The 27,399-nt window shown below is 42.5% G+C and overlaps 1 protein-coding gene across 1 annotated transcript in view; it reads right to left on the bottom strand.

Moving 5' to 3' along the window:
* THADA (THADA armadillo repeat containing) overlaps window positions 1–26,599 on the bottom strand; it is a 303,171-nt gene extending 276,572 nt beyond the window's left edge. Inside the window, exons 1-12 of the mRNA XM_077813846.1 lie at window positions 26,508–26,599; window positions 18,876–18,976; window positions 16,153–16,247; window positions 15,548–15,678; window positions 9,440–9,588; window positions 9,246–9,278; window positions 8,036–8,084; window positions 6,299–6,489; window positions 3,173–3,267; window positions 2,829–3,049; window positions 920–1,611; window positions 39–190 (exon numbers count right to left, since the gene is read on the bottom strand). Of these exons, the coding sequence (XP_077669972.1) occupies window positions 39–190; window positions 920–1,611; window positions 2,829–3,049; window positions 3,173–3,267; window positions 6,299–6,489; window positions 8,036–8,084; window positions 9,246–9,278; window positions 9,440–9,588; window positions 15,548–15,678; window positions 16,153–16,247; window positions 18,876–18,951 (1,884 nt within the window). The 5' untranslated portion in view covers window positions 18,952–18,976; window positions 26,508–26,599. The remainder of the gene's footprint in view (window positions 1–38; window positions 191–919; window positions 1,612–2,828; window positions 3,050–3,172; window positions 3,268–6,298; window positions 6,490–8,035; window positions 8,085–9,245; window positions 9,279–9,439; window positions 9,589–15,547; window positions 15,679–16,152; window positions 16,248–18,875; window positions 18,977–26,507) is intronic.
* Window positions 26,600–27,399: the final 800 nt, after the last annotated feature.

Genomic DNA, 27,399 nt, shown 5'->3' on the forward strand with positions numbered 1-27,399 from the left:
TCAAACTTTAAAGCACAAAAATAACTTTCTTCATCTACCTGATTATGCTGATGAACTAAACCGTGCTTTACATATCCAGTTGATAGGAGACCATCCCTCATGATATCTCTAAATTGCAAATGTCCATGAGCTCTAGCTGTTCTCAGGCATGCCATCAAGGCTCCAAGAGCACCTCTGGTATTGCAAGAGCCTAAAGAAAAAATAAATAATTTCTGTTGTATTGACACATTACGGGTTGGAATGTCAATACTCTACTTCAGGCATCCCCCACCTTTCTAGTCTGTGGGTGACATCCTAAGAGAAGGATCTTCTCCTGGATCCAATCAGGTCCCCCATTCCTTATTCCAAGTACCGTCAGAAACGGCTCAGAGAACCAACAGCAGCAGTTCACTAAACCACTCTGAGAACCACCACCAAACCATGTAGCTACAACAGCACCACAAACCTTTTAATCACTGCCCATTGTAACAAAAATATTTTATGAAAAGTGAACTACAAAGCTTACTGATTTGTTTCCTCTACACTTGTTGTGTGCAAGTGTTTATAAGAAATATGGACAAAATATACATAAATACTGTAGAAATTTATATGCATTTTATTACTAAAAACTAATAAATAAGGAAACTATTAGGCAGGCTTAATTTAAAAAAATACAAGTAAAGCTAGAGTGACATTTTGTTTTATGGTAAGGGTGTGAAAAACATAACTTAAAGTGGAGAAGCTCTTATATATACACTCAGCCATCACTGTAAATTCCTCTCAGCTATGCTGAGAGCAATTAAGGAAAGCCTGGAATTTCTCACCCTGCCTCTCCCACTTATTAATTCCAAGAAAAAAAAACAAATCAGAAATCATATCTCTACAATTGCTGCAGCTTATCTAAACATCTGAACTATAAATATTAAGTTTATTTTCTTACCAATATTAGCATCAGCTGAAGCCTGAAGAATTTTAATCATGTAGCTCAGACTGCCAGGGCTACATTTCAGTAGTTTTGGTAAATAGTAATCTATTACGTAAGTAGTTTGGTCAGGATTTCCTTCACACAATATTAAAAGAAGAGGAGATACCCATGTGTCATGCCAGTGATTAATCCAGATGGTTTTTTGAAATGCAGATATTAGATGACTCTTGTGATTTATAAACATGGTTTCCAAAAGATCACTTGCATAAGGTGCAAGAGTCTGATCACTCATTACATCCAAGATTTGCGCTGGGATTGTTCTGTCCACTGTTAAAATATTTTCGACACCCACACACTCCACAAGACAGCCAAGTGAAGCATATTTCCCTTTAACATGCCATTCTAAACTTAGCAAGCTCTCTGTCAACATTGACAAGAAAGGGTCTGATTTTACAACAGATCCTTTAAGAGTGGCTTGGTGTATCCGCAGGATATTCTTGAATATCAACTTGGCCTGGTGTCTAACAGCATCCAAAGGATGTTCCCAATGCGTGTACACATATTCCAGCAGTTTCCCAGTTGTGTTGGAGTTTCCATTAAGACTGCACTTCAGATTTTGGGAGCTTGATTCAAGGACATCCAATGCTGAATTAGTCCAAATTGCTAAGATTCTAGATAAAGATACTGCCATATTGGATTCTTTTAATCTTTAAAAGAAGAAAGAAAAAAAAATCTGCAGTGTTCCCATTCGTCATTATCCACTCAGTATTACTTATTATATATTGCTTTACATTTTTAAAGCACTAAAAAACATTAATTCATAATATCCCTCCTCTGCCTTCCCCTTAGGCAAGTAAGGAAACAGTGACCACCCACTGTAGGTGGGAAAACTGAGACTGAGAAGATAAGTGACAAGTCACACTGAGTCAGCAGCAGGTTCAGAACTCAAATTCCATGCTCAGTCCACTAACCAGCGTTTCTCAACCTTTTTGATACCAGGGACCAGTTTGCTGCCTTCCTAAATAGTGTCAGGGAGATCTCAGGGACCGGTGCAGGTCCCCGCATCAGTTGTTGAGAAACACTGCAATAAACCACCCTCTCTTCTTTACCATGGATTATTATCACTGCTGGAATTCCCTGACAAATAGTCTTAATTTAAAAATAGCATTGACTGGCTATTTGGACTAAGCCCATAAGAAATTGAGTATTTGTTGATAGCTGAACAGCTTTACTATTTTTCATATAATTACTTTACAAATAAAAGGATAAATGTTTTCTTTGTTACAAGAAAATTAAAAATTGAACAAAGTTTAGTAATGAGGCAATGTAAAAAACAGTAACCACCTCCTTGGCCCCTTAGGTAGGGAGGATGGAGCTGGATATGGGATATATTTTAATCTACATTTTAATAGGGATGACAGTTTTAAGGGTCATCAAGTACTCAAAGCTTGTATCCACATAATTCATCACATTTTAAGAGTTCCACTCCTTTTATTCTGTAAGAGAATAAGAATCTTTGGCAGAAAAGATGAAATCTAGCAAATAAGATTTACATTATGATGTAAGCACTGAGTCTGCCACACTTTCTCATGCGGAGTAATCCCTTACTCCAACGCTAGTCCTACTGAAATCAAAAGAAAAATTACATATTTCCGCATTTCAGGAAACAGTGGAAAACTGTGAACACATTTAGTCAATGAAATATGCAAATATTTTATTTATTTTATAATTGATATCATTAGGATTACTCAGAATAAGGTATTAAAGGTGGCAAAACTTGGACAAGAGTAATTTAAATTTCCAACTTTAGAAAAGGATATGGACTGCAGGACATTGTTAGTGGTATGGTTTCAATGACAGAAATGAATTTGTAAGAGGTCAGAAAAAAGTTAATAAAACAGCATTAAAAAAAATATAGACCTACTGTGAAGCCAAAGATAACAAAACCAATGCAATATCTAAGAGTAATTTCTCTCCATTTTCACCCATACTGCCATTCTTCCACTCTAACATGGCCAGCGCTCCATGACAAAGGAAGAGGAGGACTGAATCAGAGAGCTCTTCAGTACAGAGGCTCCCACAGCTGCTCACAAACCACTCTGGTACACTAGCACATTTCACTGAGTGGAGGAGCAAGTCACTGACCTGCAAAAGCAAAAGCAATTAATGCCAGTCTTACTGACTAGTTAAAAATAGAACATTAAAGTACTTAATAAATGGTAGCAGTAAATATATATAGCTTTATTTTAAGAGAAGAAATATACTTACCAAACAAGGTAACTTTTCAACAGGCTCAAACATAGTCTTAGTAAAGAGAATGACAGCCAATCCTGAGGTAGTCTGAACAGTTGGTAAGAGACCTCCTTGTGATAGATAGAAAAAAGAAAACATTCTTTATTGTACAATGCTTGCTCTATTTGATAGAAACTATTAGAACTGTAAATATGCTATTTTAATTTTTCTGGACAATTTACAATTATTTACATACCACAGTATCTGAGCTCCTGGTGAGTATTAAAAAAATTAAATTTAAAATACTCAAATGAAGTAGGAAAATATTATCCCCATAGTACAGATGGGGGAAAACAGATATTAAGTGACTTGCCCAAATTCACAAAGGAAGTCTCTGGCAGTGTCTGCTATGCTCATATTATACATTTACAATAAAATATAATGTAAGCAAAATTTCTAAAGGAAATAGAGATGATTACTTATAAGAACATAAGAAAGAACATAAAAACGGCCAAACTGGATCAGAGTGCTGTCGGTTGCTACCAGTGTGGTACTCTGCTCTTGTTCGATGATGGTAACAGTTGGCTGCGTGCGTGTTCCCTCTGTGTGCTGCCCCAGCTCTGCGCAGATAGCTAACACAGCAGACCCCGAGAGAACCCCCAAAGACCACAGACTCTAGTAAGGTACAAAGGAAGCCAAACCAGGTTTATTGTCAAACAAAGCACAGTAATAGTTCCCTATAGACTCTACAGGGCATACTACAAATTTGTGCTCCCTGGCAATGGACACAGCTCAGTCAGTGGCAGGACACTCCACTGCCTCCTAGGCTGGACAAAGATATGCGCTCTGGGACCTATTTTTATACCGTTGCCAGACAGATTACTCATCATAGTTCAAACAAATCGATCCATCATGTTGTCCTTTTGACTCTGTCTTTAAGATGCACCTGCCTGTTCCTTGTTACGTCTGTGGAATGTTCTGCAGCTGTCCTGGCGCAAGTTCCTTTATGTGTGTGTATGCACGTACTTCTAACAACCTTTTCTTGCCAACTTCTGTGAGTGGGACCTGCCTCTGGCTCACAGCCCAGCTTTGCTTATCAATGCCTGGAAGTACTTTGGTTCAGGCTTTACTTTGTTTCAGGCTTCAGGCCTCAGACTGGGCCTCTGATACAAGAATTTATGTTTCAGGGCCTCCTCTTACTACACAGACAAATGGTCCATCTAGCCCAGTATCCTGTCTCCCGACAGTGGCCAATCCCAGGTGCTCCAGAGGGAATGAACAAAACAGGCAATCATTGAGTGACCCATCCCCTGTCATCCACTCCCAGCTTCTGGCAATCAGACACTAGGGACACTCAGAGCATGAGGTTGCATTTCTGACCATCTTGGCTAATAACCATTGATGGACCTATCCTCCAATAAGTTATTTAATTCTTTTTTGAACCCAGTTATACTTTTGACCTTCACAACATTCCCTGGCAAGGAGTTCCACAGGTTGACTACGTGTTGTGCAAAGTAGTACTATCTTTTGGTTGTTTTAAACCTCAGGCCTATTAATTCCTGCTTCTTGTGTTATATGAAGGAGTAAATAATACTTTCTTATTTCACACCGTTCACAATTTTATAAACATCTATCATATCCCCTCTTATTCGACTCTTTTTGAGACTGAAAAGTCCTAGTCTTTTTAATCTCTCCTCATATGGAAGCTGTTCCATACCCTTCATAATTTTTGTTGCCATTCACTATACCTTTTCCAACTCCAGTATATCATTTTTGAGATGGGGTAACCAGAACTACACACAGTATTCACGGTTTGGGTGTACCAAGGATTTAAATACGGTGGACTTATGGTATTTTCTGTCTTATTAGCTCTCCTTTTCCTAATGGTTTCTAACATTGTGTTAGCTTTTTTGACTGCCACTGCACATTGAGCAGAGGTTTTCAGAGAACTATCCATGATAACTCCAAGATCTCTTTCTTGAGTGGTAACAGCTCATTTAGATCCCATCATTTTATATGCATAATTGCTATTATGTTTTCCAACGTGCACTACTTTGCATTTATCAACACTGGGCAACAAAATGGCAGATGAAATTCAATCACCCAGTTTTGTGAGATCCCTTTGTAACTGTTCTCAATCTGCTTTGGATATAACTATCTTGCATAGTTTTGTACCGTCTGCAAAATTTTGCCACCTCACTACTTACCCTTTTTCCATATCATTTATGGATATGTTGAACAGCACTGGTCCCACTACAGATTCCTGGGGGACACCACTATTTACCTCTCTCCATTTTCGGAATGGACCATTTATTCCTACCCTTTGTTTCTGATCTTTTAATCAGTTACAGATCCATGAGAGAACCTTCCCTCCTACCCCATGATTGCTTACTTTGCTTAAGAGCCTTTGGTGAGGGACTTTCTCAAAGCCTTCCTGAAAATTCAAGTACACTATATCCACTGGATCACCCTTGTTCTCATGTTTGTTGAAAGAAAGAATCAATGAATTCTCTCAAAGAATTCTAATAGATTGGGGAGGCATGATTTCCCTTTACAAAAGCAATGTTGACTCTTCCCCAACAAATCGTGTCCATCTATGTGTTCAATAATTCTATTCTTTACTACAGTTTCAGCCAATTTGCCTGATACTGAAATTAGGCTTACTAGCCTGTAATTGCCAGGATCACCTAGGGAGCCTTTTTAAAAAATTGATGTCACATTAGGTACCCTCCAGTCATCTGGCATAGAAGCTGAACTAAATGATAGATTACATACCACAGTTAGTATTTCTGCAACATTGCCATATGTGCTTCTGATAGCACAATCCTGTATTTATTTGGTACAAATTTTTTGCACACATAAAAAGGTCTGGCAATGCTCACTGAAGCTATTTTTTAAAGTTTGAAAGATAACAGAAATGCCATTCACTCATCAAAAATATCTATAATTGATAAGTCTCATTTCTCCCTCTGTAAATTCCGCTCATTCTGAATTGATGATAGGAGTAAGATTGGGATTTTAGTAAGCTACCAAAATCAATACAATGCTCAGTGACTTAAACTGAAAGAGGACAAGTCCAAAAGACAAGTTTTGCAACAAAGAACTATTTCAGTTTCTTACTAAGAACAAACTTTATAGTATTTAAAAACTGCTGATACTTACCATCCATTAAAAAGTTTGTGAAGCTCTTCACTAAACCACACATACTTTGCCAAACAAGAGAACTGGGTTTCTTCCAAAGACTTCCCTGAAAATTTTCTTGTACTTTCTGTAGTAGCATCATTGAAACTTTAATGGCCATCAATAAATCATGCATCAGTCGAGTTTCAGCAATACTATTTCCACTAAGCTTTCTGAAAAGGGAAAAAAAATACAAATAAAGTTAACTAAAATTTGTATTTCCCCCAGGCAAATATTTTGCCAAAGTTACAGAAAAGAAAGTTATTTACTTTTTCTGTCCACTGAGAATATTATAAAAATAAAACAGGAAGCTAAGTCCAAGGCATTTTCTTTTTTTTCTTTTAAAAAACAACTCCTTGCATGCTGATTCAACAGACGCATAAACTTTGTGAACAAATCTCATCAGTCTTCATATTGTTACAATCAATAATATTAATCACAAAACAGCCACAGACATTTCAATTTCTTTTGTTATTTTATCTAAGTCAAGATAACTCGTGCTGTAATCATTTTTTAACAAACCCGGAACAGGGAAAGTCAAGTGGAATACTAAAAACTCAACATGGAAAAGATTTTATTCAGCCCTTGCTATGTAAACTAAGGTTCCGTTCTCATTAATATCAAGAAAAGAATGGACCAATAAGTGTTTAGCAAGAGTGCATAAGGAACATACAAGAGCGATGTACTGTCCCAACTTTCCAAAGAATCCCAATTCATTATGATGGAACTTGGGTTTCACCTTTTCAGTATTACATCATAAGTTAACTGGACAAACTCCTCCCTACTCTTCCAATATCTTTTCCTCTTCTACTATTAATTATGAAAATACAGCATTCAGATGTCTGTGAGGTGGGCCTTCTAGCAACCTTCCCATTGAGCTGTGTACACAGTAGCATGCAATGGAGTCTAGGGTATTCTCAATTCCAGAGTGCTACTGGTTATAAGAGACATACACCACGACATGCACAACTCAACTGTAGATGCACAAAGCACATATAAGGCCCACCTTAGTCAGCTGAACTCCAATTTCAGTATGTGTGTGACAGAGAGGGGAGTTGACACAGTGTTTAATCCCTTTCACTGCCCCTAGGAAAGCATGATCCCCCAACCCGAAGTACAACTATCAAACAATTTATTGGGTTGCATCTACCAGATGCATGGTTACTGAGAAACCAGCAGTTTCAATGGTAGTCTGTGTTTAAAACGGACAAATTCTATTATGTCCTTTTTAGGTTCCTGGGTAAATTCCAATGACAACCACTTCACTAATCTGATAACAACACTAAATTAAAACAAAAAAGTCACATGTGAAATGGAAGACCACATTATACATATTTCTCTGTACAGTTTGGTTCAATGGTATTCATGAACTACACAGTTCAAATCCAACTTTGTAATGAAGAAAGTATGCACAACTTACAGGTCTCCCTTAAGATTGGCAGCTACAATACAGTCCACTCTATGCCTCTTATACTGCCACATCCTGGTTTTCTGTCTCCCGCCTTCCTCTACATTCCAGCATGCACCAGGATGGGATAAGAAACTCCTTACCTTTCTTGTTTTACATGGCATAGTTCTGAACATATCAACTTTATCACTATGGCATTTACATCATTAATAGATTTATGGTCACCAGAAAGAATATTCAGAGTCAACTGTATCTTCCGCACAGAGTGGACTTAAAATAGCTAAATTCATTTCACATTTAATTTCACTTGCCTGTTTTCCTCCTGTATTTCAACGAGAGACTTCTGCAGAAACTGAAGAACTATTAAAAATAAATTATAGTAAGAAATTATTTTGTTTAAAAACAGACTGAACTGCAAATATAAATTGGTCCCACATGTGTGTGTGCAGGTTCGTGCATGGACAGAAAAATTATTTGCCAAATGGAAGCAACATAACAACATTACATATCAATCAAGTTTGAACTTCAGTATAGTCTCATAGGAGAAGTTTTCAAAGGAAGTGGAAAAAATCCATAATAAAAATTGTACAATTCCCCTGGGCTGTGCAACCTTAAGTTATGCTGAGAAAGTCGATAAAGAGACGGTTCCAAAATAAGAATTGGCAGCTTGCTGGAGGAAAGGAACTCACTCACACAAGCTTTGCTCATGCAACTTTGCAACAGCCTGGGGTCTTCAAATCCGTGCGGCCTTGGCTACTGGGCTGAATTTTCTCTTGCTGAGAAGGCCTAATCCTGCAAGATGCTGAGTACCCTCAGCTCCCACTGAGATGCTAAACAGAAGTTAAAGGTAGCTGAAGGCTCTGGAGCACCCCATAGGATAAGGCTGCAATTCCACAGGAGGCCATTAATTTTAGCTGGACAAAGACCTAGTTTTCCAATATATCAAGTTGCCCTTACCCTATGGTCTAGAAATGGACTCTAATAAATGATACAGTAATTAACTGTGCTATTGGTAGATCAAATTATTCATCACTGCCAGTTCTTGGTTCTCTTTCTTTGGTCAGCAGAGGCTGGTAACGGTTCACAGATACCACATTCAACCTCAGGGTGGGGAAGTGGGAGAAAGAATGGCTCATGTCACTTAACAGCAATTCCTGCTCTGAAAAAGTTCCACCGAGATCTGTTCATTCAGAACAGCAATAAATGCAACTAAGGGAGTTGAAGACGGAAGGTAAAAAACCATGGAAAACAGACAAATCTACCAAGTTCCAACTGTAATGGGGAAAAAGATCTTCATGCAATCTTTTCATTTCTGGTAAGCCCACTAAGAAGAGCTGTTCAAAAATTGTTTATATTTTCTTCACATTTAGTTTTTGTTGAATGTGAATTTTCATAAAGGAGTAAGAGTGGGGCTTTTGCATATTTAAAATGTTATGCCTGTCTTAAGCTATTCTCAAGAAAACATAAGCAATCAAAAAAGTTACATTTATTGTATCTGCTACAGAAATAGCATAACCTTACCTTCTTTGAATAAATTGTTAATACTTGCTTTACCTGTGGGGGGGGAAATATATATTTCAATAAGTATGTGTTGGAAGCAATCATTTACTTTATCTCAATAAGGGTGAGACCAAGACCATTATAAACAATACCCAGTTCCAAATCACAATTGAATAAGTTAAAAATATGAAAGATAATATTGCATGTCATCATACCTAGGCTGAAATTTTCCATACAGGAAGCAAGATTGTCCATTACTTTTCTGTACAAGGATAAGTCTGTAGTTTTTAGTTCTTCTTTAAGACAACGAACAAAACTGTGCACTGCTTCAGTCGTAATGTGTTCAGGAAGTCCATTTAGTGAACTACAATAGAATGAGATCAATATTAAAAAGCAGCCACAATATCAAAGTTGCCAAATTGGTGAAAAACTTAGGTCTGAGTCCTGCCACTGGGTCCATGCAGGCCTGTACTGAGTACCCATGACTTGAATGGGGTTTTGTGCAGGTGCAAGGCTGTACCCATGCAGATCTGATTACAGGACCGGAGTTTAAGGCATTTTACAACATTGAAAAAAATAAACACAAATGAATGCAAGTATAAAGATATTCAGCAGAAACAAGTCTCAGTTACATTACTCAAAGACACGAGGCATTTTTAATTACATCCAGAGGTACAAAGTTTGTTTTTAAAAAATTAGCTTCTCCCAAGCCTCCGTTACTCCTGAGGGAATTCTGTGCCAAAAAATTAAAAATTCTGCAAATTTTATTTGTCAATAAATAAATGTGTCTCCAGCATGGCAGTGGGGAACACAGGGCCCTGGCAGCATGGAGACGGGAGATCACCCTGAAGCCCCCACCTTCCCCAGTACAGGGACTAGGCAGTGAGGCTCCCCCTGACCCTGAAACAGTGCTGGGCTGGGCCTGCCCCAAAAGTACCCCGGGGCCCTGCCCTCCTGCACCAGGTATGTGAGGTCAGGTTCAGCCAAGCAGGATCCAAGTGTGGAGGGATCCAGGTGTGGAGTGAGAGGTTTCTGTGTGGGGCGAGAGGTTTCTGTGTGGGGCAATCTGGATGCGGGCAGCTCAGTGGGAGATCTCGATGCACAGGGGCTCGTTCGGGGTTCCAGGTGCAGGGGCAATGGGACTCCGCAGGGGATCCAGGTGAAGGTGGTTGGGGCTCAGCGGGGGGGGGGGGGGGTGTGTCTAGGTGTGGGGAGATGGGGCTTGGCGGGGGGAGGGGAGTTGGGTGTGAGGGGCTCAGTGGGCTCCGCGTGCTGGAGAAGTGGGGCTTGATGGGGTTGGGGTCCAAGAGTAGCTCCTTGGGGATCAGTGGGGGGGTCTGGGTGTGAGAGGCTCATCGGAGGGGTCCAGGTATACAGCGGTAGGGCTTGTCAGGGTGAGGGTTCGATAGGCCTGCTTAACAGGGGAGCCCCAGCTGCTGTTGAGGGGACACCGCATGCCGGGCTCCCGGTTCCCCCGCACAATTGCCCTATCCCCTTTTCTTCTCCATCCCCCTCCCCTCACTCCAACATTCCCCTCCGCCTGCCCTGTTCCACCCCCATGCCTTCCCCACTGCCTCTTTCCCCCCACCCCCTAAACCCCTTCACTCATTCCTCCCCCCTTACTCAGAAAACAGAAAGGCTCCCAGCACACAGAAGGGGAGCACGATTGGCACTAAGACCCAAGAGGCAGCGTTCAGCTGCAGAGTCAGCGGAGCCCAGAAGCAGCATCCTTCAGCTGGGCAGCTCTGCGCTTGCAGAAATAAGGGGGGGGGGCAGTGGCATGTAACCCTGTATGTCCCCCCATGCCTCACCTCTGTTTGGAGGGGGGGAAATCTCCCCCACAAACTGCGCCCACGGTCGTCCCCCCGCACTTCCCTCCTGCCGCGGCTTCAATGAGCCACTTTCAATGCTGCTGTTTTCAGCAGGCAAGCACAGGAATTCTGCGAGGAGGCCACTTTCTGCAGGCGCACTGCCACACAGAATCCCCCCAGAAGTACTCTGTGCTAACTGCTCCTTCATCTTTTTCACCACTTATCTTTTCATTTTCTCCCGTGCTGCCCCTTTGACTTTCAGCAGCCTCCCTCTCCTCATCTCTTCTAACACCGTAACCCCCTTCCCCTTCCCCCCCCCCCAAAAAAAGGAGAGAATCCTCACACAAACATTTATTACATTAAATCCTTCAGGGATTATCACTGCAAGATTCAGATTCCTTGTCACCCAATGTATCATGTGTTTAAAGTTGACTACCATCCTCAGGGCAGGGAGCTACTTATATATATATGACGCCAAGCACTCACTCACACTTAAATATAACTAACATTATTTCAATATTCAGTTGTCCCCTAAATTAGTAGACTATAAAAGTTACTTTTCATACATAAGGAGAGAAACCATAGAAGATGGGACAGTATTTCTGGTTGCAAACTATTTGGATAACTCATAGGAAATCAAACTAGTCAGGATTTCTCCCCCAAACATTTAATTTAGTGTATACACCTTGAACACTAAGAAAATTTACCTCTCAGACTGTGAAACAAACAAGGAAACAATAGTATCCACAGTATTAATCTTAAAAGTGTATTTACATTAGATTAAATTATATTAGATTAAAAGTGTATTTAGAGTCTGATCCTGTAGTCATTACTCAGGGAAAAATCCTGATTGGAATAAATATCAATTTCCCCTGATTAAAGGCTGCAGTATCAGATCTTTTATCATATTTCACTGAATTAGTGTTTCTCCCACCCCATTATCACATTTCCATAGTTTAACTGCAAGACTGACCAATGTGATAACACACTGATAATGAGGGAATTCAAAGAACATAGAACATAAGAACAGCCATACTTGGTCAGACCAAAGGTCCAATCTAACCCAATATCCTGTCTTGCCAATGCCAGATGCCCCAGAGGGAATGAACAGAACAGGTAATCATCCAGTGATCCACTCCCCGTTGCTCATTCCAGCTGGAGAAAAAATCTAGAGATATCTCCCTATATACCCATTTCTTTACCTATAACAGAGTTCTACATTGTGTCAGATTGATAATTTGACATCATCAAATAAGCTCCTTAAGAGCACTGGGCATTTCTTTTGACATTTAGTCTTCAGAGTCATAAAACAAATCTCAACACAAAACAGAAGAGCTATTAACCTCGGGCTAAGGGAAAGGAACTTTGATCCACCACCTCTCTCTTGGAAAAGGGGAAACGAAAGAGAAGGAGCAATGAATACACATCACCTAATTATGCTATTCTGAAACATCTGTAACTATGAAGTGCTCCAGCAAAGGGGCTTCCACGTGGTCTTTTCCTTCTGTATTTTGAGAACAGACAGCAGGGAGGTAGACCCAAGGGTCTTCCACTGTTCACTTATGCTGTGAATATCTGACTAGAAGTAAATGCTGCTTAAACAGCATTTATTTGTACTGGGTCCCCTCTACCACTGTTACTGCAATGCTGCATGGGGATTTAATTTACTGAAGCACCAGAAAATCAGCCCTCCACTCAGATGTCTCTGCATCCACATCACTAGGGATTATCCCGACAGCTCCCCTAGGATTTGAGAAGTTGGAATGCTACACCTCCTGCTCAATCTTCTTTCCTGCTTCCCACCCGAGGAGACGGCTGCTTGGATTCTCCACCAGGTCAAACTCGTGGAGGTTCCTGACTCCCCTGTCCTTTTCCCATGGGATGGAACAACCGAACGTTTTATTTGTTCCCACAGAATGCATTTGGACTGCTCTTCACAATAACTTATTTATTCAGTGTCATTCATCCGGTTTGAGGTTTTTCCTTGCTATAATATTGTTCTCGGGAAGGGGGGGGAAATAAAAAAAAATAGAAGTAAAGAGGGTCCAGCTCCCAATACAGATTTTAAAAAATTAGAAATATCTGGAGAATCAAAGTATGTCTCAAGTAAATTGGAAAGCAGAGAAGACAGCAAGATTAATCTCTACCTTTGCTTTACATTTTATGTCCAAAACAAAAACAAACAAAACAAAACAAGCAACCTCTTAAACCACAACATAGAAAAAAAATGAAAACAGGTAACAAAGGCCTAGAAAAGCTAGCAAACACCACTGGAGCAGAAGTGAAGGTGGCGAGACAGCACCAGAAGAGTGCGCACTAGTTAAGAGAGCTGATCCCCAGGACATCCAGTAAGATGCGCCGCAGTGGGGAGTCCCACCCCGTCACACACTGGAATCCAGAATACTGTACTAAACACAAATGTATTTAATATCTGCCAGCCTTACTACTTCACATCTGACTGGACAATAGCTGATTGTTCTGTAATTTGCTTTTTTATATTAATTTTGTTTAATCGCACAAGGTTCCATTAAAATATAGAGCTATTAGATTTAGCGCCTCGCCCCTTTTCTAACTCAGAATTCAAATTAAACACACAGCATAATATTTTGTTTCTATGACAATGACCTATTTAACTTTATTAATTTAAACCTATTAAAATATTTTATTTAATATGACACATTCTAATTTAATTTTGGAAGTATAGCATATATGGTTGTCAGCTTTTCCACTATCAACCCTTATTTATTGTGGTTTAGAATAGCCAAAAAAATTCCTTCCTATCTTAAATCTGGCACATAGTTCCTCACAATGGAAAAGGAGCGGTTTTTAAAGCAACATGAACCAAATGACTTTCAGTGATATTGCTTTTGTAGAAAACAAAGTGGTTTTTTTTTTAAATTAAAATCTATTTGTTGCTGTATCCAAACCAAAAATGTCATTTTAAAATGACATTTGGAAAACATTTAATGAATTACATATAGACAAAGGGTAAAACTAGTCTTAAATTCTTTAATCTGAACTGCTGCTTTTGAATACAGCCGTTATATTAAAGGAAGTAAGTGGAGCACGTATCAGCTTAAATTCTCATATTGCTTACTTTGGATTCCTTTTTTAAATAGTATTTAGTTGCCTTTCCTTAATGTTTTTAAAATTACTCCAAACCAAGACTCTGCAGTATTTGTTCAATCTCCTAGGATAGTATGAATAAAATCCAGGGGTGGATTAAAACTAAGTAGAGCCTGGATATGGATATATCAAAATTTAACAGGCCTCTAAAAAAGTGAGGTGCCCCTGTATAAATTCTTCCCCACCCTCCCAGACCACCTACCCCAGAACTCCTTGAGATTTCAACCCCCCCAACAGACTCTTACTCCCCATGACTCCTTGGGCTTCTTGTTCCCTTCTATCCCTTCGGTAGACGCAAAAATGAAATCCTGATCTCAATTAAGTCAATAGGTGTTTTGGCAGGATTTCACCCACGGTTTTTTCACTAAGTCACTGCTGCACCAATTCCAAATCTCAAGCATCACACCTTAATCTACAGATCACCGGCAATAATGAGACCCCCCCTTGCAATGAGGCCGGTAGGAGTCTAGCCTGTATAAAGACCGAAGGATCAGGTCCATGCAGCTACAGAATTAGGATCAGATGCTGCACAAAGAGGTGTGGAGTTGGACTTCTGTGCTTGCATGATCCTGGGTCCACCAGCACACATTACATCACAAAATCAAGGCCTCAGGCTGTAATCCTGCAACTAGCTGCATGCATATAAGTTCCCATGCCACACAGACTCCCAGTGATTTCAAATCAATGGAGTTTTGTGCAGCTACAGGAGGGGCACCAGCACAGAATACACTGCACAACTGAAGCTTTATATTGTATGCTAGAGCACAGAATTTCTTACTGCTTATGTTTTGGGGTGTATGAAATTAAGACACTTAAATACAGGATCCCAAACCACAAACGTATTAAAAGGTGTAAAATTAATGAAAACCATACAACAGTATCTCCACAATATCAAAGCAAGAGCATGTGCCACCATAGCAGCTATCATTATAAAATTCTTCGTACCTAGATGGAACACAGATACTAAGATTCATCTTTGACTGTGGAAATAAGTTTTATTTTCTACCCAAATGTCTATTTTAAGTTATATTTTAATAATATAAAGTCACATGTATGTTACTTCTTTATGTTTCACATTCTATCATTTTTAGTCATGGAGAATACCTCCAGACCATAAATCAAATAATTTACTTAATAAATAACTCATATTCATCAACCAGCATAAATCTATCATTTCTACAGAAGCCAGCTAATTTTAAGGCAGAAAGAACGACAACGCATGTCCTTATAACAATAATAATGAATGTCAGTAATGGAACTATAATACAATAAAGTACTTGAAAGTTAAGTGAAATATTCTGCGGCAGCGGGCATTCCTACTTAGCTAAAATTGTACTATTTTTGAAAAACAAAAAAGGGGCTTTTATTTACTATCCAATTTGTTACCTTGCCAACACCTTTTTCAAGGGATTCTTTGCACCCAGTGAAAAATACATCACTCCAACAATATCCAAACAGCATTTAATCATGGGACTACACGCAGAGTTTCTATCCATCTTCTTCAATAATGTCACAATCTGTGATCAACAAATTAAAAACCATACAGAGGTTAAACTTTTGTTTATGTACTCATACATAAAAGAAATGAAATTCCCCTTTATCTAAAATTTCATTTTGCCAAATTTAAAAGAATTTACTTTACAAGTTTCTGTTTCTGCCACTAAATTTCAACTGTCAGAATAAAGGTTCAAATTTTTTTCCTGTTCTGTGTTTTTTTTCTGTTGGCAGACACCTCGCATAATCTGATTTCAGAGGCGCTGAGCACCTCCAGCTCCCACTGAAGCCTATGAGCATTTCTGAAAAAACAGACTAAACTTTTAATATATTTAGAGAAATACGGACTGCTCTTTTAAACTAATAATGTTTAAAACGTACAAGACAAGTGTACATTAAAAATAGCTGTTGCTACTAGGTGCCTAGAAAATTATCTCAGGTATCATGATAAATTAGCAGTTACAATTTACCATTAGTTAACATTAGCAAAGTCTTACCTGTTTGATACAGTAGATTTGATGGATGCCATCAGATAGCTGTACACAGTGCAACAGCAGAGAAGCCAGATTTTGGTCTTCAGCATCTGCAAATGCTACATTTTATTTGGGAAAAGAAGTTCTTTTTAATCGGGAACCACATAATAAATAGTAAATTGATTTTCTGAACCAGTAAACAATTCATAATTATATCATATTTGTAACATGTCACTATTGTTTTATACTTTTCCCTCTACACTTAATGCGTCTCTTTCTCAAGCCTTTCATCATCATACCAATACTTTACACTTATAGGATTACATTACATGTTCAATACATTGTATAGACCTTAACCCTTAGCCAAGTTCTTTACAGAGCAAAAATGACTGCACTTATATGAAAACAGTAGATAAACATTAAAGCCAAAATCAATCCATTATTATTCTGCAAAAGAATCCGTGTGGATATAACAGAGGTGGGCAAACTATGGCCCACGGGACCATCCTGGCTGGCCCCTGAGCTCCTGGCTGGGGACGCTCCCGGTCAGGCCCCTCCCCTGCTGTCGCCCCTCCCCCGCAGCCCCAGTGTGCCGCACCGCCAGTGCTCTGGCCCACCAGCGCTCTAGCCTGCCGCTCCTGCCAGGCGGCGCGGGCAGCATGGCTGAGAGCTCCTGCCACTCTGAGCAGCATGGCAAAGGGGCAGGGAGCAGGGGGGTTGGATAAGGGGCAGGCGGTCCCAGGGGGCAGTCAGGGGACAGGGGGATTGGATGGGGGTGGGGTCACTGGGGGCGGTTAGGGGAGGGGGTGTGGATAGTGGTCAGGGGGTGGTTGGATTGGGCAGAGGTTTGGGGGGGGGGTGGTCAGCGGACAGGGGGGCGAGTCCCTGGGGGCCTGCCGGGGGTGTGGATAGGGGTCGGGGCTGTCAGGGTACAGGAAGCAGGGGGGGGTTGGATATGGGGTGGAGTCCCCAGCGGCAGTTATGGGAGAGGGGTCCCGGGAGGGGGGAGTCAGGGGACAAGGAGTGGGGGGGTTTAGATGGTTTGGAGGTTCTGAGAGGGGCAGTCAGGGGGTGGGAAGTGGGAGGGGGTGGATAGGGGGCACAGGCCAGGCTGTTTGGGGAAGGCACAGCCTTCCATTCCCAGCCCTCCACACAGTTTTGCAACCCCGATGTAGCCCTCGAGCCAAAATGTTTGCCCACCCCTGGGATATAAGAATGTACTCCTACACATACTTTTACAGAATATAAGGAAGTGATCCTGAAAACACACACTTACGCACAATATTCATGTAATTTTTGTAAGAAAATTAAAAACCATGCTGAAAAAGCTAAATGGGAAGTTCAACCAGACAAAACCTAATGCAAAAAAAAAGCAAAAGGAAACAGAAAAGCCAGTTCAGACCTCATTTTTAAAAAGTCACTTGGAGTGACTCAGAAAAGGGCCAACTGTAGAGCTTCTAAGATTAGAGTATGTAGGCAGCAATCCTATAAAGAGAACTGCATAGGTAGACCACAGCACCTAGCCACTTCTGTGTGCTGGGTCAGGGACACAGTGCCAAATTCAGGAGAAAACATTCATCTCGGACTCATTTTGGTGGGCTGCCTGTTCCCAGTGTCCCTAAGGCCAACAGTGTGTCATGTTTTACAGAAGGGTTTTGGGGAGACGACAAGAAGCAGCAGCCCAGACCTAAGAACTAAAGGACCTGCTAGCAGCAGATTTCCTTTCCAGAACACAAGAGTGATATAGCAGCAGGAGGGAGGTGTTCAAGTTTCTCTCACTCTACTTTAATTGATCCAAAAACAGAACTGTCATTAAGGCCAAAAACTCGGCAAGATTCAAAAAGGGACTGGACATGTACATGGACAACAAGACTATCCAGAGTTATTGTAATAAGATACAATTTTTGGAAGTGATATTAAATCACATGCTTCAGGGCTCAAGCCATTCTAACAATGCAGTCATTTGGACTCCAGCTGGAGATCTACACTGCAATTTTACAGCCTCGCAGCCTGAGCCCTGCAAGCCCAAGTCAGCTGACACAGGTCAGCTGCGGATGTTGAACTACAGTACAGACATACCCTACGATCAGGATGGAATCTAATGTCAGAAGCAGATCATCCCATATTTGATTACTGTGCTGTTTTTAACCTTCCTTAGAAGCATCTGCTTTTGGCCACTACTGCCAAGATATTAGACTACATGGACCTCAGATCCATGTGTTAATTCCTGTGTTCCTAATTGTAAGCTACAAAGTCAAAATACTCAATAATATAAACATATTTGTCTTTATTACTAATGCCTTTTACAAAGACTGCTGAAAACTTGTATCACATTTGATCACCAAATGTACAACATTTCAAAAGTATCTGAACTACCTCTTCAAATCAAATTGGCCCTGGAAAATCCAAGAATCATGAGAAATACATGAATGACTTATTTTGCAGTTATTTAAAGTCTCCTGTATGTTTTTCTTTTTAGGAACCCTCTGCATCTTTATCATAGTCCTAAAAGGTCCATTCATACTTTAAATCATCCATTCACACCCTTGAGTAATAGCCAAGATTCTTCAGAAGGAGGATGGACTTTGAAGCCTGTCAAGCTAAAAAGCCTTTTTCTAAAAAAAGTTATTCTCAGGAACAAATAATTTAAAAAAATAAAAACAAAAAAATAAATTTTAGTAGGTATTCAGGTAATTTTACAAACAGACAAATTGCACAAATTAATTTAGGGAAAAAATAATACTTACACTGAAGTGTTTCAAGCTCTTGGCACTCAAGAACAAATGCATCAACTTGAATTTCTTTCTTCTTCTTCAAAACCATTTTTGTTTGATTAAAATGTAACCTACTTTAAAAAAAAAGTTTAAACTTTAGGACCTGCTAAAAATACGGTTTCAAAGTATAATTAATTCACAGTTTCCTTTTTAGCTATTAACATTGATCTTCATATTTTCCCTAAAATAGTTTGTCCCGATCCATTGTAATCTCCACAATCATTTTTACAGGACATGTGGTAAATTCACTGCTGTTTCATTTTGTCACTTTTAAGCACTTCAAGATTTTCAACCAAATTCAGGGAGGATTCATGACACAAAATAGAAGACATAAAACACAGCACAGGCCGTCTGTACTACCACTTATGTCAGCAAAACTTATGTTGCTCAGGGATGTGAAACCCCCTCCCACCCCCGAGCAACAATAAACTTTGCCGAGATAAGTGATACTGAGCTCCTCCCGCCGACATAACTACCATCACTCTTTACAAGTGGTTTAATTATTTCGACAGGAGAGCTCTCTCCCGATGGCATAGAGCAGCTACGTGAGAGATCTTACAATGGCGCAGATGCATCAGTACAGCTGTGACACTGTAAGGTCTCTAGTGTAGATATAGCCACAGTCTCAACACGAGTGGATGAAAGATGGCAACTATATAGCAATTTATACTGCACTCATCACCCTGGTACCTGAGAACTGTAAGCCCTTGGAGGGCAGTTGGGCAATGTAATAGTGGCAGAAAACAATGATTTTGTTGGGAGAATAAGAATTAAAGAACTAAATTTCAACTGGCCAAGGTCCTATCTCACTTAATTTTTAAGGTCAGCTGGACATGTATAAATGGGATATGAAATCCACCAGGCAAGGTCTTTTAGAGATCTACCAGTGTAGAGATGTCTGGGTTTCTAATAAAGAGTGTTAAGTAGCAAACAAGTGACTTTTCACCGGCACTAAAAAGATGTTTTAAAGCCCAATTACATGTTATTTGATGCAAAACTTTAAGAATTGGAAGGTACATGTGATTGTAAATGGGGCACAGAGCCTTTCAGTTCGAGGTTAACAATTCAAAGTTTAGTTTAGGTTGGTAATGACCAGAAATCAGAACCATCCAATGGCAGCTTTATAGTTTCTGTGAAATGAGATGGTAGTTTCAGCCTCGCTCAAGGTGAACAGTCACCCACTTCACAACAACCACCAGACTTTAACCCCCAAAACTATTATAACATGTAAGCAAACAAAATTGGTGAGTAAAGTAAACTATTCTCTCACCAATAGTGTTGCCGCCAGATCCACAAACGGACTTAGGTGCCTAAATCTCAGATTTAAGAACCACTGTGATCCCTCACAAAACCCTCACTTGGTTGCTGCCTAATCCTGTAGGTGCACAAAGTCACTCAACACCTATGTTTTCACTGTAAAAATCCTCTATGTGCCTAAGTAGCTACCTTTGGGCATTCTACAGCTGCTTCAGGCAGCCATCTGGATGCCTATCACATGCCTAAGCCCCAGCATGATCCTCAACTCTGGATAAGATATAAAGGGAGGCAGTGCTGCCTCCTCCTCTGTCTAATCTTTAGCCCACTGGTTAGGGTACCCACCCTGGCAGGAGAGAGACCCCAGTTCAATTCCCCTTCTGCCCAATGAGAAGGGGGTTGAACAGGGATCTTCAAACTCTTAGATGATTGTTTCAACCACTGGACTAAGGGATATTCTGATGTGGGTGCCTCATTCTATTTTAATTAAATCCTTAAATATTAATTGGGGCACAGAGAGTGAGAATCACTCTACATTCCAGTGATTAGAGCATTCACCTGCAAAGCGGGAAACCCCTGTTCAAATTTTTCCCTCTCATTAGCTAGATAATTAGCACACCCCAGTTGAGTACCCTAACCACCAGACTAAGATTTATAAAGTAGGCTTCTTCTTCCCCCACCCAGCTGTTCTGCATTGAGTGAGAATGCCACCCGGCTAACAAGAAATGGCTTAGCCGCAGAGAGGTTTCCAGCTGTGGATCACAACCTGAGCATTTCCCCACAGCCCAGATGTCACACTTAATTCTGTGAGAGGGGCAAGGCTTAGGACATACCCTTTACATCAGCATTTTCTATTGGCTAGCCTAGGCAGCTCCCCATATAACTTACTGGCTTTTGCAGATCCCATTCTCTAGTACCTACATCTCCCCACGCATTGCATAGGAAGGCTAGGCAAGTAACTCAGGTTTTGTGGATTCCAGTGATTTTCAATGCACCTAAAAGTTAAATGTTACTATGCTCAGCATCAGAATATCTAAGTCCCTTTGTGGATCCGGACTCTGGTTCCTCCATATCAGTATTGAGGCAGATTATCAAGGCAGTGTGGGGAAGATAGTATTGCTACTGCCTATGACAGGGGTGGGCAAACTACGGCCCGCAGGCCGGATCCAGCCCATCAGGGCTTTGGATCCAGCCTGCGGGATTGCCACCCCCATGGCGCCGCGGGCCTAGCACCACTCCTGGAAGCAGCCGGCACCACGTCCCTGCGTCCCCTGGGGGAGGGGAGGGCGCAGAGGGCTCCGTGCGCTGCCCTCACCTGCAAGCACTGCCCCCCACAGCTCCCATTGGCCTGGAATGGGGAACCGCAGCCAATGGGATCTTCAGGGGAGGTACCCGCAGGGGAGGGTAGCCCATGGAGACCTCTGTCCCCCGCTTCCCTAGGGGCCGCAGGGACGTGGTGCCAGCCACTTCTGGGAGCAGCGCGGGGCCAGGGAAGACAGGGAGTCTATCTCAATCTAGCTGCGCCCCACTGCCTCCCTGGAGCCGCTCAAGGTAAGTGGCGCTGGGCTGGGAGCCTGCACGCCAAATCCCTCCTGCACCATAACCTCCTGAGCCCCCTGTCGCACCCCGTGCCCTACCTGCACCCCAACCCCACTGCCCTGAGCCCCCTGCTGCACCCCGAACCCCTCCTGCACCCCAAACCCCTGCCGCACCCCAACCCCCTGTCCTGAGCCCCCTGCTGCACCCCGAACCCCTCCTGCACCCCAACCCCCTGCCCTGAGCCCCCTGCCGCACCCCTCTTGCACCTCAACCCCCTGCCCTGAGTCCCCAATCCCCTGTCCGGAGACCTTTGCCACACCCCTCCTGCACCCCAACCCCCTTCCCTGAGCCCCAAGCCCCTGCCCTGAACCCCCTCTCATACTCAACATCCGTCATAGAATCATAGAATATGAGGGTTGGAAGGGACCTCAGGAGGTCATCTAGTCCAAGCCCCTGCTCAAAGCAGGACCAATCCCCAACTAAATCATCCCAGCCAGGGCTTTGTCAAGCCTGACCTTAAAAACTTCTAAGGAAGGAGATTCCACCACCTCCCTAGGCAACGCATTCCAGTGTTTCACCACCCTCTTAGTGAAAAAGTTTTTCCTAATATCCAACCTAAATCTCCCCCACTGCAACTTGAGACCATTACTCCTTGTCCTGTCATCCGCTACCACTGAGAATAGTCTAGATCCATCCTCTTTGGAACCACCTTTCAGGTAGTTGAAAGCAGCTATCAAATCCCCCTCATTCTCCTCTTCTGTAGACTAAACAATCCCAGTTTCCTCAGTCTCTCCTCATAAGTCATGTGTTCCAGTCCCCTAATCATTTTTGTTGCCCTCCGCTGGACTCTCTCCAATTTTTCCACATCCTTCTTGTAGTGTGGGGCCCAAAACTGGACACAGTACTCCAGATGAGGCCTCACCAATGACGAATCACGTCCCTCAATCTGCTGGCAATGCCCCTACTTATACATCCCAAAATGCCACTGGCCTTCTTGGCAACAAGGGCACACTGTTGACTCATATCCAGCTTCTCGTCCACTGTAACCCCTAGGTCCTTTTCTGCAGAACTGCTGCCTAGCCATTCGGTCCCTAGTCTGTAGCAGTGCATTGGATTCTTCCGTCCTAAGTGCAGGACTCTGCACTTGTCCTTGTTGAACCTCATCAGATTTCTTTTGGCCCAATCCTCCAATTTGTCTAGGGCCCTCTGTATCCTATCCCTACCCTCCAGCGTACCTACTACTCCTCCCAGTTTAGTGTCATCTGCAAACTTGCTGAGGGTGCAATCCACACCATCCTCCAGATCATTTATGAAGATATTGAACAAAACCAGCCCCAGGACCGACCCTTGGGACACTCCGCTTGATACTGGCTGCCAACTAGACATGGAGCCATTGATCACTACCTGTTGAGCCTGACAATCTAGCCAACTTTCTACCCACCTTATAGTGCATTCATCCAGCCCATACTTCTTTATGCACCCTGCACACCTGCTCTGAACCCTCTCCTGCACTCCAACCCCCTGCCCTGAGCCCCCTCATATATGCAACACCCCTCCTCCACCTCAACCCCTTGCCCTGAGCCCCTTCCTGAACACTGCACCCCCTCCCACACCTCAACCCCCTTCCCCAGCCCTACATTCATAGCCCTGCATGCAACTTCCCCACCCAGATGTGGCCCTCAGGCCAAAAAGTCTGCCCATTCCTGACCTATGCTATTGTGTGTATCTGTGAACAGCAATACTTTCACAAAACAATGACACAGGAGTGTTCCTTTTTGTAGATTACAGTGATTTTTTCCAGTGAGACTGTCTGAGAAGAACCCAATAATTTAAACATAGTTATGCCATCTTTCAGCTGGCTTGGTCATTGAAGGTGTAGAGGAAGGGTCAAATTGTCTCATTTGAGTCTATAGAAAAAGAATGAACCAATCTTGTCGTTGGGAATCCCAAGAATTTAAACAACACTTCCATACACTGAGGGATAATCTGACTGATCTCTTCATTTCAAAACAAACTTGAATTTACTGTTAAGGGAGGCAATGGATAGGGCACAGCACAGGGGAGGACAGGACAACTAAGTCTCATTCTTGGCTTTACTATCCAAATCACTTGGGATGAGCTCCACAAAGAGACTCAGGCATTGAAACACTGAGTGTCAGAGCGCCTAACTTTAAAGGTGCCTAGAAAAGTCACAGGATCCACATTGCCACCAGCAAAGCTGAGTAAGGCACCTAGGCTCCCTATGCAATGAATAGGGAGAACTAAGCACCTTAGCATGTGATCCACAAAAGCCAGCATGCAGGGTGTGGAGCTGCCTAAGCTAGCCCATGGGAAATGCCGATGAGAGAGGTGTGTGCTAAATGCCATCCCTCTCACAGAGATTGGCCTGAGTCCAGGCTGCATGAAGGTGCCTATCTTTGCTTGAGAACTGGAACCTGTCACCTGGAGTCAGTCAGTTTAGGCACTTACACCACTTCTTGTGGGAATGAGTTAGGTACCTGCCTCATTACACAAAAAATGGCCAGAGGAGGAGGTGGTGATGGGACAAGAGAGAATAGGAATAACGAGAATGGGAATAAAAAAGAGAATGGGAATAAGGCTATAATCTAGTGGTTAGGGCACCCACATGGGAGGTAGGGGACCCGCTTCAAACCTCTTGCTCCAATCACTCATTATTTATCCACAGTGGAACAGCTTCAAAAGGAGAGACCAAGAGAGCCCCATATAAAAATATCTCATAGCTCAATGGTTAGAGCACTCTCCTGAGGGATGGGAGACCCCTGTTCAAATCCTTTTTCCCCTTCTGGCAGAGAGGGGAATTGAACCTGGGTCTTCTACAACCTAGGCAAGTGCTCTATCCACAAGACTAAATGTTAGAAGGTGGGCAGCACCACCACCACCTCCAGCAAGATTTAGGATAGGACCTGATTCAGTAGGCACTGAAGGCCACCTACTGGCTCAGGCCCTACACACAACTTAGGTGGCTGAAAGTCTATCTTCCCATTTTCTAAAATCACTCTGGGCTTAGATGGGAAACAGACATCCAGATGCCTGCAGTGGGGCAGCAGAGGGCATGACCCAGGCTCTAAAACTTAGGTGTCTCTGGAATTTTTACAGTGTAAAGTTAGGTTCACAGTGAGTTTTGGCACCTACAGGGTTATGCAGCAGCCATTTAGGAGCTTCATGGACTGCACTGGTGCCATACACAGGGACTTAGGTGCCTAACTCTGGAATTTAAGCACCTAAGTTGTTTTGTGGATTGCACCCTTTGGCAATCTGAGCTGAGAGAAAGGTTATCAGTAAAACTGGGTTAATAAGACTTACTGTTTGTAAAACACTTTGAGAGCTACTGATGAAAAATGCCATAAAGGCTCAGTATTATTAAAAAAAAAAATTAAACTGTTTCCTTTCAAAGTTAGGTTTCTTGTATCTCATTTACTTTTCAGCTGCTAGCTGGCCAGATGCAAGTCCCAGGTTGTACCAGTTTCTATTCTCCAGATCAGCAGCCACTTTCATGCCTTATCTACAGCAGGCAATTTAATCTCCATCATTTGCCACCAGTGCAATTTCAGGTGATCACAATGGTTAGATGACACAGTGGCAAAAGTGCCTGGTGCCCACAGCCTATACTACTGATGCTACCAGCGGAAAACTATAGTATCCTGCTTATCACATCATAATCACTGCCAGCAGGGACTAATAAGCCAGATGCAACCTCCTATGCCAAGTCTACCCTAGCGATTTTTGAGGTGAATAATTTGTGGAGAAAGAAACCATGATTTGGGACAGGAAGACTATGCTCCCAGAGAAGAGATTGATTTTATTTATATTAAATGCATAATATTAGTGCAAATCTATGAATGTGAAAGAGAAAAAGATCATGATTGAAGGCTTCAGTAACTCAGCCAGAGGGTACAGGTCTATTACAGGAATGGATGGGTGAGGTTCTGTGGCCTGCAAAATGCAAGAGATCAGACTCGTTGATCATGAATGATCCTTTCTGACGTTAAAGTCTATGAGAGCCCAAAACTACTGTAATATTTTAAAAAATTATTAAAGTTAAAGTTTAAAATCAATTTTACACAAGTTAAGAAAGAGGGTACTGTACATCTGGGGTCAGGCTTGAGTTATGAGAGGTACTATACTTCCACAGCACCTTTCATTTAAGCATCTTGAAGTTCTCTGCAATACCAATTCTAGAGATAGGGAAACTGAAACACATAGCAAAAAGCTAAATTTCCACCTGGCCTCAAAATGTACTCTGACATGCATACCCACTCAGTTGTGACCAAAAGTGAGATTACTTCTTATGTAGCCAAATGCCTCAGAGACCACATAGATAAAGATCTGGCCCTAAACAAACAGGCCAAGATAAATAAATGACAACATCATGGAAGAGGGAACACCCAGCAATCTAGCATTGCAGTCCTTTGCTCTTCACCTACAACATACACCTTCCAGTCACCCTGCAGGCAAGGAAATGAAATGTGAGAGCACCAAGGAATTAACACTCTCCTTCTCCCCATCACCAGAAGAAACTGAGCAGGACCCGTGCCCCCACTCCCACTTTCTCCACATCAACAGGGAAAGTGGTTGGATCTGTGACTCCCCAGCCCCCTTGGGGCATTTATCCCTCTTCTCCCCATCACCAGGGACAGGGGCAGGACCTGTGACTCCACACCCCTGGGGCATTTACCCCCCATCACCAGGGAAAGGGGCTGCACCTGCGCCCCCCACCTCTCTGGCGCATTTACCCCCCCATCAGCTGCGCCCCCCAGCATATGGAGTTTCACTAAGACGCGCCCCCCTTACCCGATGGGGACGCTGGCCCTGCACCCAGTCTCTGCTGCCGCCTCCTGGCCACCCACCCACACTGCCTCCGTCCCCAGGCGGGGCTCGGTCAGGTTCCGGCCGGGCCACGTGTCGTCCCCGCTGAGGAAGGGGCGGGAGCTCCCGGCCCGGAGCGGGAGAGGGAGGAGCCGAGACGTGGAACCAAACTGCTGCAGCTGCGAGTGGCGCACGCTGGCCTTCTGGCTTTCGGTACGGTGACTGACTGACAGATCTCGCCCGCCAATTACGACACAGACACTGCCCTTTGGCCTCCAGGCGAGGCGGGGCTTAGAGTCCTTCCCTTAGCAGGATGAGCTCCGAAGCTAAGCAGTGCTGCTAAGGGTCAGTACGTGGAAGGGAGAACTGGCAATCAAGCGTGCTGAGGGCTTGTCTACACAGGAAACTTATGCTGCACTTATCACCATGGTATCTGAGAACTGTATGTCCTTGGAGGGCAGTTGCCCTTTACATCTTTTACTGATAGATCCTTAGACTGAAAGTTCCTCAGTCTCAAAATCAGTGGATGAAAGCTAGGAACTATATAGAAATGTAAGTGCCTGCAGCAGCACGTAGCTTGTGACTGTTCGTTAACAAAAAAACAAAAATCACCCCAAATAGTTACATAGCTTTTCTAGTATGGCCCACTGCTTAGTGGGGTCAATGGTGTGGAGTGCCTTGCAGTGGTGGTACTGGGCACTGTGCTACAGGCAGATGGTGTCATTTTTAGAGTTTGATATAAAAATCCATTCCTGATTGCTGCAGCAGTCCAAATTGGCTCTGAATTTCATTCACAGAATCCCTGCATCAGACACGTGGACCCCGACTTTGAACACATCTATTAGAATTCACCTCCTGGTCTCTGTCTTCCCAAGAT

This window comes from Eretmochelys imbricata, chromosome 3, assembly GCF_965152235.1.
Source record: "Eretmochelys imbricata isolate rEreImb1 chromosome 3, rEreImb1.hap1, whole genome shotgun sequence".
NCBI lineage: Eukaryota > Metazoa > Chordata > Testudines > Cheloniidae > Eretmochelys > Eretmochelys imbricata.